This window comes from Apteryx rowi, unplaced genomic scaffold (assembly GCF_003343035.1).
Source record: "Apteryx rowi isolate R43461 unplaced genomic scaffold, aptRow1 scaffold_284, whole genome shotgun sequence".
Taxonomy (NCBI): Eukaryota; Metazoa; Chordata; class Aves; order Apterygiformes; family Apterygidae; genus Apteryx; species Apteryx rowi.
In genome coordinates this window covers 1,004,325-1,017,104 of record NW_020449241.1, presented here as the reverse complement: position 1 = coordinate 1,017,104, position 12,780 = coordinate 1,004,325, and the positions used below count along the sequence as shown (strand labels likewise).

Here is a 12,780-nt window from a genome sequence, read left to right as displayed (position 1 = left end):
CAAAAGGCTGTTGAATGATAATGCCACTGCTACATACAGATTCTGCATTTTGCTTAAAAGAAAAGGAATGGCTAATACTTAATAAATTTCAAATGCTTGTTATTTATATGTGGCATACAGAAGACAACACATGTTGAAAAGAAGACCGAGGAGCAAGATTTCCTAGTCTGGATACGCATGACTTGTGGGGACGGGGCTGGACTCTTGGCATGATAAGCAGGGACTGTTTTTATTTTGTGCTGCCACAGGAATCTGCCACTGGTTGCCAAAAATTATCAGGAGCGCTCGTAGAACCGATCCAGGAGGGCAATCATCTATCCTTGTCAGACAAAATCAATCGGAAAAAAGCATGAAAGCCAAAGGCCTGCCAGGTTCTTGGTTTTCATTTGAGTCTTGGAGCACCACAAGCCTGTACCAATGCTATTTCTTAGGTCTGTTGATCTGGGCGTAGAGAGGTTCTGCTTCCTGGGGATAATAAAAATAAAATAAGCGGCGTTGTCCCCAGACATTTTCAGAGCATTTTTAGAACATCTGCTTGAGAACAGCAATACCTCATGAGTTCAAACCCGAAGGACACGTTTGCTCTGTGCTGCTTTGAAAGCTCACAGCACCCCAGTTGAATTGGGAAGCAAATGTGACGCTACAGCAGAAAATGAATGCTTATAATCAATTCCCTTTCCCAGTATCGGCTGTGCACAGATCCTCAGGAGGTATTGCCGGGCATAGACATATGAAGAAATGAAATGATATTTATATGACTGGATGTTTTGGAGTTTACAGGCCAGAAATGTAGCTGGCATAAAACGCTGATACTCAGATCAGGCTGTGAACCCCACCCCAGCAGTGCAACAACAGAACAAAGCCACGCATCTCACACAAGTCACGTCGAAAAAACGTTAGCGAACAGAAACTGCTGCAGAAAGCTGAACTAATGAAGCTGTGATGGGATTTAAAGTAACAATATTTTCATATAGATGTGGCATGACTCGCCTATGAAAAATGAGGAAAGGTAGCTCTGCGCAGTTGGAGTAGGAGTTGGTATAACCGTGAGTACAATCATTACGAATGGGAGGAACGCACGTCCATTTGCTAACAGATACTTTATTGTGAATTTCCTGGAGGTGGGGTGGAAAAAAAGCTGCTGTGGCTTCAGCAGATGCKCTGTGTTTTCTTAATACTATGTTCATTGTGGCTGCAACGTGAAGCAAGCCATCCACGTACCCTACAACCCATTCTACTTCATTTCCAGAAGCTAAATAAACTGAGAATGACATCTAAAAAAAGAACAAGACAGGCAGAAAGGCTAATTAATGCCATACTGCATTAACTCTCCACAGCTTGCTAAATACTCAAATACCATGGCATGACGTTGAATTTAACCAAGTTCGAATGAAACTCACGTTACAGCAGTATCAGCAAAAGCTGACTTTAAGTAAAAAAGTGAGAAGGTTGGCCACGGAGGAGCACAGAAACATCTGACAGGAGGTGGCACCGGATTTTAACCACTGGTTACAAAGATGTTGCTGCTGATCAGAAAACCAGCCTAAAGCTGTATCTGCAGGTTCACATTTACTCAGCCTCTGGGGTGATGCTCCAAAATACAGCCTGCTCCCTATTTGCCAGGGAATGTCGTCTCCATCTCTCTTATTCCTTGAAATGACTATATTTCTGCAGTTTGCAAAGACTTCACTTTCTCACCTCCTACCTACACGAAGCCCTGAGCACACCACAAAAGCATTATGAGAGGATGAGCAAAATCCCTTCTGAATGATTAAATAAAAGCTCTTGAAATTATCCACAGAAAGAAGMAAATACATTTTGTGACCTTGAAAAAATGAAGGTAATCAGAAGAGATGACTGAGAGTAAATAACTGCATTTCCCATACTGTGTGCTAAGTCTACCTATGCTAGTTTTCATGTACTGGGAACGTGAAAGTGGCAGCATGATCTATCGCAGCTAGTCCAGCGAAAATCTGTACTAATTAATGTGGGAATCTGACACACAACAGGCCATTCCTCAGGCATTTGCTGAACCTGAGGTGATTGCAGAAGGAAGCAAAAAGGAAGGGAGAGAAGAAAAGGGGAGGGAGGGAAGGAGGGACATGATCCCTTTGGAACAAAAGATACCAGCTTTTCAAATGTCCTAGGGGAAAAAAACCCCTTTAAAAACATCAAGCGTGCTTGCTAGAGCAGTCCTCAAATATCTTTAAGATATGCAGATGCACTTAAGTAACAGGTGTCCTAAGGTGTCACTGAACTTGAAATCATTGGAAGAGATGCAGCCCGAACGCCAGGAGGAATTCCTCACCGGTCATCAGCAGTTTCCACAACTCATCTGGCAGAACTGAGAATTAGAAATTTCTAACTTTTATTCCTATCCGATATTTATTCTGAGCATACACTCCATGTGGCAAAGGCTTGCACTTCTTACTGATTCGAGAAATTTTTCTTCAAGATCAGAGCATTTTGAAATAAAGTTGTGCTTCCTTTTAGCAGATTTTTCCTTTCAGATGGCTAAACGAGAGACTAATTGCTGTATTTGCATGAGAGCTTCTCAGTCAAAACTTTTCCCTTCTTTTTTTGGTCAATGACTGGAACTTGTTACCCAATATTATTTTGAGGTAATTCAAGCCATGCATCTTGACTATGGCCTGACATTGAAAATGGCATCTGCAAAGAACAGATAATGTTACTTGAGAGGAAAAGAGAGCAGAAAGGGGCAGAAAAGAGGCAAAAGGAGAGCCAAGCACTCTCAGCTTCACCGACCGTGTCCCTCACAAAGCCAGGCAGGGGGCTCTCGCCAGCAGGATTCTGGAGGGGCTTGGAGGCAGAAATAAACCCCCTTCTTTTTATGTATTCCACTCAAAAGTCATAGGAAGTGTCATCAAAAGGCAAGCGAGCCTAACTGTTCTCACAGCATCATAATCATCTCACTCAGATTTTCTGCTTTCTACTTCTACCACCCTGTTAGGAACAGGTGCAGAGGGAAAGAAGTGAAAGAATGGGTCTTTGTCAGAAGAAACAGGAACAAATAAAATAGCATACCGAATTTCCCCTTCACATAAATGCCCTGAATCTTAGCCTTTTACCCTTTTTATGACTGGCCCAGAAGCACTTCCAATGTGCTTTCATTAACCCAGAGCGAGTAACCAAGAACACAAATGGGAACATCATCTTTCACTCCTAAATCCTACTTGAAGGGTGCTATCATCTTTAGGGATRTGCAGTTCCTCATAAATGTTTAAAAAGTAGATGTTTTCCTATTTGTTTAGAATCTACTGTCAAGTTAGTGTTTGGCTACATCCTCATATCTCCACGTACCAGTGTGGTTATTTATACTGTATAGTGCTTCCAAATAAACATGTACTACAGKAAAAGGATACTATTCACAGATTGGGTATCTGACAAAAGTGAGAGGTTAYAGTAGGGGACCAAAAATGTTTAAAYATACATGCCTTAAGTTAGACATCTAATTATTTAGGAAGCTACAAGTATATTGTGCAAGTGTTATGAACTCTGCTCATTGCAAAAACTGCTAAAGAGAAAATTTTCCCCAGTAAGCTCCACAGATGCATTTCAAAGATACTTCATGCTTAAAATTTCTTGTTTACTCTGCCCATTTTAAGAAATGTCTTCTGTAATACCAGACACCGTTGCAAACAGTATGCATCCTGAGAACAGTACACTACTGCATGAGACAAGCTTGCTAGTGGTTTTGAATACAGTTATGTAAATACTGCAAGTAAATTTACATTCAATTTTAAGGTATTAACATCTGCTCCCCAACTGAACTAGTCATCGTAAAACATTTCTGAAAGATTCAGCATCCAGTTGGGCTTGTTTGGATGAGATTACTCACAAAACATAGCACAGACAGGACTTGGTTAGGAAGAAACTATTTTTACTTTGGCAGTCCTTTCATCATTGATTCGGGGCACCCTGCTATGCGCAAAGCTACAGACGAGATGTACTGAATTATAGAGGTGAGGCCCTCATAGATTTGTTTGCCCTTTACAATAGATTCTCAGCACAGGTTTTACTCCTGGCTGACTGATCAGAAAGGGCAGGCTCAAAGACAGAGTTTCAAGAAATAAGTGCACTGGAGCGGCAGCCAAAATGAAAATCTTGTGCTGAGGATGCAAGTGAACGGAAATGGGAGTGCAATGCATCTTCTCTATTGCATGCTGATTCAATGAAATAGGACRTAAACTCGGCAAGCAGTATTCAAAGTAAAAATCTTCAGTGATAATTCCCATTCACTCATTAACAGCCAGTGGCTTATCTCTGATAATTTTTATTACAGCCAGCTTCTATTAGCTGTATAAATATACCAACTGTCTAGTTAGGGATTACGACAGGAAAGCTCCCCTATTCTTTCAGCAAATCTACCTAGAAGTATTTCCCAGTCTCAAATATCTAGTTTAATTATTAGTATTTTAGAAGTTTTTATCATTTTAGTACAAAGATGGATGCTATATACCCATAAATTGAAAAAAAACAATGAAAACTATGCAGAAAGATCAACCCTGCTCCATCTTTGTTCTGGCATAATAATGAACTGCAAACACACCTAACCAAACATGATCCATTCCATTGTACTGTCCTTCTATGTATCTGTCAGTTCCCCTTAATAATTTTTGAACCCAATGGTCAGTTCGATGCAAACTGCTCAGAAGTCTCTAAGCTACTAAATTACCGCAAGCATCATGTAAACCGGTTGTTGTGCAGAAGACAGAGAACATTGAACATCCTCACTACAGAGAAAGCTATGAGAGTTCGGCCCTGAACTGCTGTGTTTGGCATTGCCGGATGACCACTAAGCAAGTACATGGCTCYAGGTGAGCTACATAATATGCTGTCTCTTGCTCAGAGAAATAAGGAAAAATGGAAGGGCACCTGGGTACTTCAGGAGGGCTTGGAGATACTGGAAGAGGGGAGAAACCCATGCTTAAACTGGTMAGATTAAAATGGGGAGTTTGAAGGAAGAAGGTGAGATGATTGCAGCAGCAGAGAGGAGGAGAAAGCTGTAGGAAGCCACTGTTCACAAAACAACCTGGATTTCTTTGGATCTTACCCCTTCAGATTCCCTGGGAAATATGATGAGCAAATGAGCACGGGAACAGGGCCTGAAATGACAACTTAAGGAATTCTTTGGCATGAAGCAAAAACTGTGATCCCTCTCCAAGAGCATGACCCTACTTACTTTTTCTCTGTCAGATTTATAATCCTCCTCGGTGGTGTCTCTAGTTTGAGAATGACAGATCTAGGACCTATTGTAAGAATAGGTCACCTATAATCATCATGACATTTCTCTCCAGACTCTATTCAATTCCTACTGAGCTAGATGAATGAGATAACAGGTCCTGCAAATATGGGCTGGATACCTGGAGTCCATTCAGATTCCTCGTGCAACACAAAGTGGACAAAAAGTAACAGTAGGTTGCAGAATCAGCACAATACGCCCTCCTGTGGCTCACTAAGCTGGCAGATAAGACTACTTTGTCCATAAATTGCTATTTTCTGTCAAATTCCTAATAACAGCTGAGATAAAGAGTTACAGTTGTCCATTCTGGAGCCGACTAATGCGTTAAGAACATTTATCACTAAGAATGGCACACGTTCAAAGATGGAAGATGGCACTGGGCCATCAAAGTACCACTGAAAGCTGACAGACAAACATTCAAAGGAACTGTTGCTCTAATAACAGTGCTGATAGCATCATGAAGGGTGTGACATATTTTGAGGGCTTATAATTGTCTGCACACATTTCACAGAACAACTAAACAACTTTTTGAGAAAGATATGCTCTAGCCACAAATGTTTTGAAGGTTTCCTGAGATTCTCTCATGAACAACTGTCAGTTCAAGTCTTGAACTGGGCAGCGTATCAATAAAGCTGTATTTGTTCCAGCATTTTAAATGGCTTTTATTGAAATAATTGTGGCATCAAATAGCCCATTATTGTCTTTCTGAATTTTTAACTCTTTTGCTAGTTTCCTTCAAGAATCAGTTTACATGGTCCATACAGAAGCAGATAGCATTTGCGATATTAGATCCCAGTGTTCAGGCCTTATTTATTCTTTCCACAGGCAGGATGTTTTGTTATGAGATGCTGGCCAACATAATGTTAGGTCTCCCAAGCACCCTAACATCAAAGAGTCAAAGTTCACTCCTGCCCTTTCTCCTTCTCCTTCTGCTCAAAGGCTCCCCTTCCTATAGCCTTTACTAAGCCTTTTGTTGTAGCTTCGGGGCTCCCTAGTTCCATGGAGTGTGAGACTCACTACTGAGGCTGACTTAGGGGCTGAATTCAGCTGTAATATTCCCAAGAGCAGAAACATCCACACCAGTGGGATCTACCATATACCTAACACATCTGTGGGTCAGTCCCTGTAATTCAGGGTGCCTGGATGCACCACTGCGAAGAGAATGACCAGATGAAAACTCCTCTTTTCAAATTTCTCGCTTTAACCAAAAATGTCAATATAGGATATACATAACACACTCCGTAGAATCATAGCAAAATACAGTTCTTTCTCTCTCTCTCCTTTCACCATAGTTATCCTCCACACAAGCTGGAGAGAGACAAAGATTACAGTACAGTCTTTAAATATAAGTCAGCTGAAGACAGCAATCTTATTCAGCGTTCTCCTCGCCCTTTCTGGACAGCCACTATCCCTGCTCATGCTGCTTCTTTTCTCCAACCATAAAGGGACAAAAATGTAACTTATCCATAAAATGTCACATTTACCTACTAAGAACCCATAGCCACTTCTAAAAAGGTAACTTACAAGGGTGGTTACCAGTAGGATATGGTTTTGAGAGGTTAACTGGAAAATCGCTCAAAGGTGAGGAGAAATGGAGAAATTAAGGAGTTGAAAGAATTATTTCTAAATGAGAATATGGAGGATCAGAAGGAACCAAGAAACCAAATTGCTGAGGTACACTGAAAGATCGGAAAAATACCAGGCAGGTGAGAATTCTGGATACATCAAGACAGGATAAACAAAGATATTGTATGTGTGCTGCCGATTTCATAGAGATGCTGGCAACAGATGTATTTGAAATTTCTGAACACAATAGTGTGTCATGCTGCTGAAAGGTCCATTCGTTTGAGCTGTATACTCTGCTGTTCTTGGTGTGAAGAACGATGTTCTGGAACAGCTAAGTAATCTCCATCTAACACACAAAAATGGCTTTTATCCAGACTGAGATTCTTTTGTACTACATGTTTCTCTCCATTAAGTTTTTCTCAAAATGCTAGGCTCAGTACACAACACAGCAGTAAGTCTTGAACTGATAATTTTCCATGGAGATTAGACTTTCCATTGCTCTGATGAAACCATGTTTCAGAATTAGATGGACTGGTTTTGGCAAGTGGATTTCCTACAGACTGCTGCTGTACGGCGCCGCATCGAGGCACAATGATATCAGTACTGTAACTTCACTGCAGAGAGACTTTCTTTTTGTTCAGCTTCCTGTTCCTGCCTACAGCTCTTAGGAGTTGCTATAATAGTCACAATAATCAGTAACATTATTTTACAATTCCCATAATACATTTCTGAGAATTAAATATATTTTATACAAGTCTGTACAAAAACTAACAGAAAACATAGAAAAAACATATGGAGTCACTGGTAATACACTGCTCTTGAAGCTCCCAGAGACCCCTTCCAGATAAAAGACTGTATTTTACTAAGAGTTATATAAAACCAGAAGAAAAGGTCTCTCACTTGACTGCCTTACACAGTAATAGGCAGTAACAGACTTAAACTGCTGTTTCAAGTTCCAGAACTCCTGATAGGCAAAATGTGCATGATGCTGATTTACAATGATGCTAACTATCTCTGACAATCAGAAAATTAGAAAGAGATTTTACCAGTATTCTCCCCTTGATGGATTTCAGAATTATCTTGACTATGATAAACAGTAATAAAAAAATGTATATAGCTTTGCAGAAGGTGGGATTTTGATAAAGGTCAAACCCTCTTTCTTCAGTTAAGGAAGAACTCTTACAACGGTTCAAACGTGGGATAGCCCGCTATATCAGTGCTGGCCAGGGCCAAAGGCAAAGCCAAATCACCACACGATACCATCCAGTAACAATTCCCGACAACCTACCAAAGCAATTCTAGCTGGAGTACAGGGATCAACGGATGATCTTGCCAGGGCAGCTCATCCCAACTCGACTCTATCCTTGCACTGTCATTTTTAGTCTTGGAGACACAAGGCCTAATGCTACTTTTGCTTCAGGCCCTGAGGGCTGAGCATGATGCTGGCGGAGCCAAAAAGGGGGAGATGCCTTCACACAGCACTACATATCGTTAAGCGATAATCTTACTACCCCCTCAAGTGGATCACGGCTGTTACCTTAAGAATTTTTCCCCCCATATTCAACATACAAAGTAAGTTGACTCCTAATGAAACTATTAACTTTGACTTGAAACCAAATTATTTAGGCTCAGGGTTGATAAGTCACTTGTAAACACAGTGCAGTGTCTATACAAAAAGAAAAAGGGTTCTACTATTGTTACAGATTTGCTCCAGGAGCTCTGTGCTGAAGCCCAGAAGCAATATTAGATCATGTATTTGAGTAATACAAAACACAAATGACAGATAGTGAAAAGATAATGAAACATATCCTTCAAACTAACACTAAAGAGTATTTGGATGGAATAACAATGCTCAGCACTCATAAAACTTTGTAGCTTTACTGTCTCTTTGGTAAAACATACATACTGTATTGAAACAAATCATAGAACATTCACTAGCAACTACATTTTCTAATGGGTTCTGTAACACAAAAGATGAAAAGATCGTCTTTCCCGTCTGTCTTGATTTAAATGACCTATGCTTGATGAATAATTTTTACAACATCAGTACGCCAATGGTAACATGAATGATAAGTTTCAGATGTTTTTAATTTGCAGTTGGAGATAAACATACACGAATCCAKTTTAATAATTTTTTACATGCAGATAATAAATCTGTTTCTTCTACTGATTATCACATTGATTTAGGGTAGATGCACTCATATATCATTACGTAATTTTTATTTACTGTTTGTTACGTCTTTGGGTAAGATGTCTTATTCAATTTAATATGTTACATCTGAGTAAAGGCCAGAGTGGATTTCATAAAAAAAAAAGCTCTGCCTAATACTTTGTTAGTAATGGYTCAGATTTCCTATTTCCTCCTAGAATTTGAACACGAAGTAAAGTAAGTCTACATTTCTTTAAAGCATGCAGGCAGCTGAAACACACATATTTGCATAAGTTGCAACACTTAGTGAATGGCAAAAGCCATGCAAACCACGGAGCATGAGGAATACACTGTGGATAATGGAGAGGAAAAAAGGAAAAGATGAAAAGGAAAAATAAACCATGCATCCATGAAAGCAATGGTAGGTACTGGTGGAAGAATAAGTGAGCACCTCAAGGTGTAGAGAAAAAAAGGACAGATACCTACCCCAACCTGCGCTATCTAGCTACCGACCTGTGGACTTATAGTATCACCAGTTGGCTCACCAAATGGATCACTGTTGGATGAGGCCTGAGACCCATCAGGCTAGAATACAAGAACATAACACCTTTTTTTCTCAACAATAGAAAGTGAAAAGTCAACACGAGGTTATTTTCATGCTGTGGGCATAACAAGTACATCCTATCTCATGAAAAACAAAGCGAGACCTCACCGCTGACACATCCTCAAAAGCTTTACTGATTTCCTATGGCTGATGCAGGCAGGAAAGGACCACTCCGGTACCTGTTGGAGTCCATGCAAGAGCTGCCACAGACTTCAGAAGGTACTGGAGCAGACATACCAGAACTGCAAAAGGCCCTGAAAGCCAGTGAAGGTATGTGAATGGGAAAGAGTCCAAGCTTGTGCCATTTTATATCTTGGGTCCTTTCGTGTACAGATGCCCTCTTGCCTTTCATTCACTTAGGCTTCATCTGCCTAAGATACCTTGGAACTTAAATATACCACTTGGATAACATTTCTTGCTTTGGTCCACTGAGTCTAAGAGAAAGAAATCATATACTGAGGGCCAAAACATTGAGGAATGTAACTAGGCAAGCAACTGGGAGGCAAGAATGTGCAAAACAGTGTCAACCATCCTCTGTTTTAACACCCAAACTTTCGCATCTCTTTCTGCACTCTCAGCATATATGTTGTTTTATCCCAAACTCCCTTACCACCAATAAGTGAAAGCTCGTATGCTTGACATCATATACAACTGACCTATATAACCTCATATATGAGGTTTGTTTCCTTGAATGCAATATTAGTGCGTATCAACATAAATGTCATACTGACGTTCTTAACTATCGAAATCCAACCTAGAAGTGAATTCTCTCTGCAACTCTCCCTTAAATACTTAATATACCACTCAGCCCTACTAGAAYAGTTATTTTTGACACTATCGAATGACATTTAAGTAACATCTCCCTTTCTTCTAGCTAAAAAATACTAATCAATATTTAGAAACCTTGTTGCTACTCACAGCCTCCTGCTCTTCACTTTTGCTTGGGCTTTCAAATCCCTCTTCAAAGAGGTCATCTGCAGCAGGATCACTGGTATGAGATGCTGATGATTTTGATGGAGAACTCTGTCTGGGTGCAGGKGTTGGAGCTAAACAAAGATTAAGGTAACAGCAACAGAATATATATCCATTAGTTTGTTCAGAAAGGCAAACCAGCACAAGATTTGCTCATGCTTTAGAGCCCTCAACTTATATTACCCCTGAAAAATATTTTCTAAAGAGGAGCTATATGCAGTAAATTTAAACACATAAGTCATTATCAATCTGATATATTTGATTTCATTCAACAGTTTCCAAATTAGTTTCAGCAGCACCTGGCATATGGCTCTAGGAACCCGGGAGACACCACCACATTACATTAAGAATGTGCAAGCTGCCTGCCCTATGGCAGCTAAGAGAAGCATAAGGTTTCCTTTTGGCCCCTGGTAAATCTCTGTCTCATGAATTCCCCTTATCAGCMGTCTTTGCAATATCCCCCACCTCCATGCTCCAACCAGGATAAGCATATTTTACAGCTCTTCAGTGAATTTCCCCATGTTCAATACATCAAGCTAGAAGAACAAATACCCATCCCCTGGTTTCTGCAAAGTTATGTCCCGAATGGGACATGAGTGAAACCATTCGTAAGGCTGAATGTCACATGCATTTTCCAACCAGCCTGCATGTCCCTAGCACAGAAGATATATTGCTATCTTATTAGAAATTAAATTTCAGACTGTAACCATCGGGGCTGTTGATTTCAATGGTCTCTGAAATTCATCTGTAACATTTTTCTTTATGACAGGAACACATCTAATAAGCTAGACCATGCATGAAGGTTCTAAGTCCATATCTTTGTTCCAATTTACTGTATGAATAAGAAAAGTGAAATGCTTTCAGAAGCAGTCACATTTGAGGAATGTTACAGCTGAAAGGGCATGAATACTCACGTGAATTTGTAGATGGTGTCGTGGAAGTCACAGGAGTCAAATTTAACTGAGAGATGTCAAAGTCATCACAATCATCTGCTTCCTGTGCCATCCCAACTTTGTTAAAATAACTTGAGAAGGCCTCTGAGGTACAACTGAGGGAAGGCTGATCTGGTTTTCTTGATGGCACTGGTGGAGGCTGAGCCATCTGGAAATCTTTAAACATTTCTTTTCCCGTTTTCTGTCTGGGCCTGTCTGTCTGGGGACTTGATCTGTTGGAATCACTCGTGGGTGGAACAGTAGCTATAGGAGCAATGGTACCTTGAAACATGGCTGCTTGTAAAGGCAAAACAGTTTGTGTTGGCATGAAGGCAGTTGGTTGGAACTGACCAGCTACAGATGGCCACGGTTGCTGAGTAGGAGGAAAAATACCGGGTTGGCCCCACGCTATTGGTTGTCCTCCCTGCATCACCTGAGCAACTGGAGGCTGAGCACCCATGGCCAACTGCTGTTGAACAAGTGGTTGCTGTCCCCAGAACGAGGGCAGAACAGCTCCCATGGCAACATAACCTTCAAACAATAAAAACAGCAGGAAAAAAAAAGATTTTAATATTAATGTCAAGAGCATGCAGAATTAGCTACACAATAACTCAAACACACAGACTACATCAGTGACGCCAGAGCTTCGGCACACTTACAAAAAAACCTGAAAGCCAAGGCTGAATTTATGTCACTGGATAAGTAGYTGTATACAAAAGCAAAGGTGGGTGGATATCGGCAATAATCCTTCACCTCATCYAAACAAAAAAGCTCTTTTCTTCTTCTCGGTGAGTACCCACATGCATCTGGAAACATGCACGCATGTGGACCTCTTCGGCATGCCAGAAGCACAGCTGGGATCAGTTTGGTCCAACCGTTTACCAGAACCACAGCAGCTCCCCAAACATTTCTTACACTTACCTCCGGGCAGCACAACCCTGGTCCTCACCACTGAGCTTTGCAGGCTCTTGCTAGCGCTCCTGCCCCTGTTTGTCTACCCCGCCACCCCTGCCTGCCACATGCAGCTCAGGGCAAGGGCATCTAGGACTGAACACGACAGCCAGAGTGAGCAGAGGGAAGGAAGAGGGAGGCCCCGGGCTGCTTCCCCTCTGGTTAGCTTTGCTGCAGCTCCTCATCCTTTTCTCTTTGATTCCGAGCTGGGAAGTGAGTCTAATACCAGCCAGCTCACGTAAATCCCTCTAATTACAGTACAACTTTCTTGCAAGAGAATGATCACCTCTGATGTGGCTCTCTTTAAACTACTACGAGTTCAACTGTGTAGGAATTATATGAT

General features: G+C 41.0%; 1 protein-coding gene across 5 annotated transcripts in view; it reads right to left on the bottom strand.

Annotated features, from left to right (window-relative positions):
- Window positions 1–420: 420 nt before the first annotated feature.
- Window positions 421–12,780, bottom strand: part of DAB1 (DAB1, reelin adaptor protein) — a 122,973-nt gene continuing 110,613 nt past the window's right edge. For 4 of the 5 annotated variants that reach the window (XM_026069025.1, XM_026069026.1, XM_026069027.1 and 1 more), the window contains 3 exons: window positions 11,469–12,017; window positions 10,501–10,628; window positions 9,480–9,563 (listed from right to left, as the gene is read on the bottom strand). In XM_026069025.1, the coding sequence (XP_025924810.1) occupies window positions 9,480–9,563; window positions 10,501–10,628; window positions 11,469–12,017 (761 nt within the window). Of the gene's footprint in view, window positions 466–9,479; window positions 9,564–10,500; window positions 10,629–11,468; window positions 12,018–12,780 lie in introns of those variants that run through there. The other variant, XM_026069024.1, reaches the window with a different exon arrangement.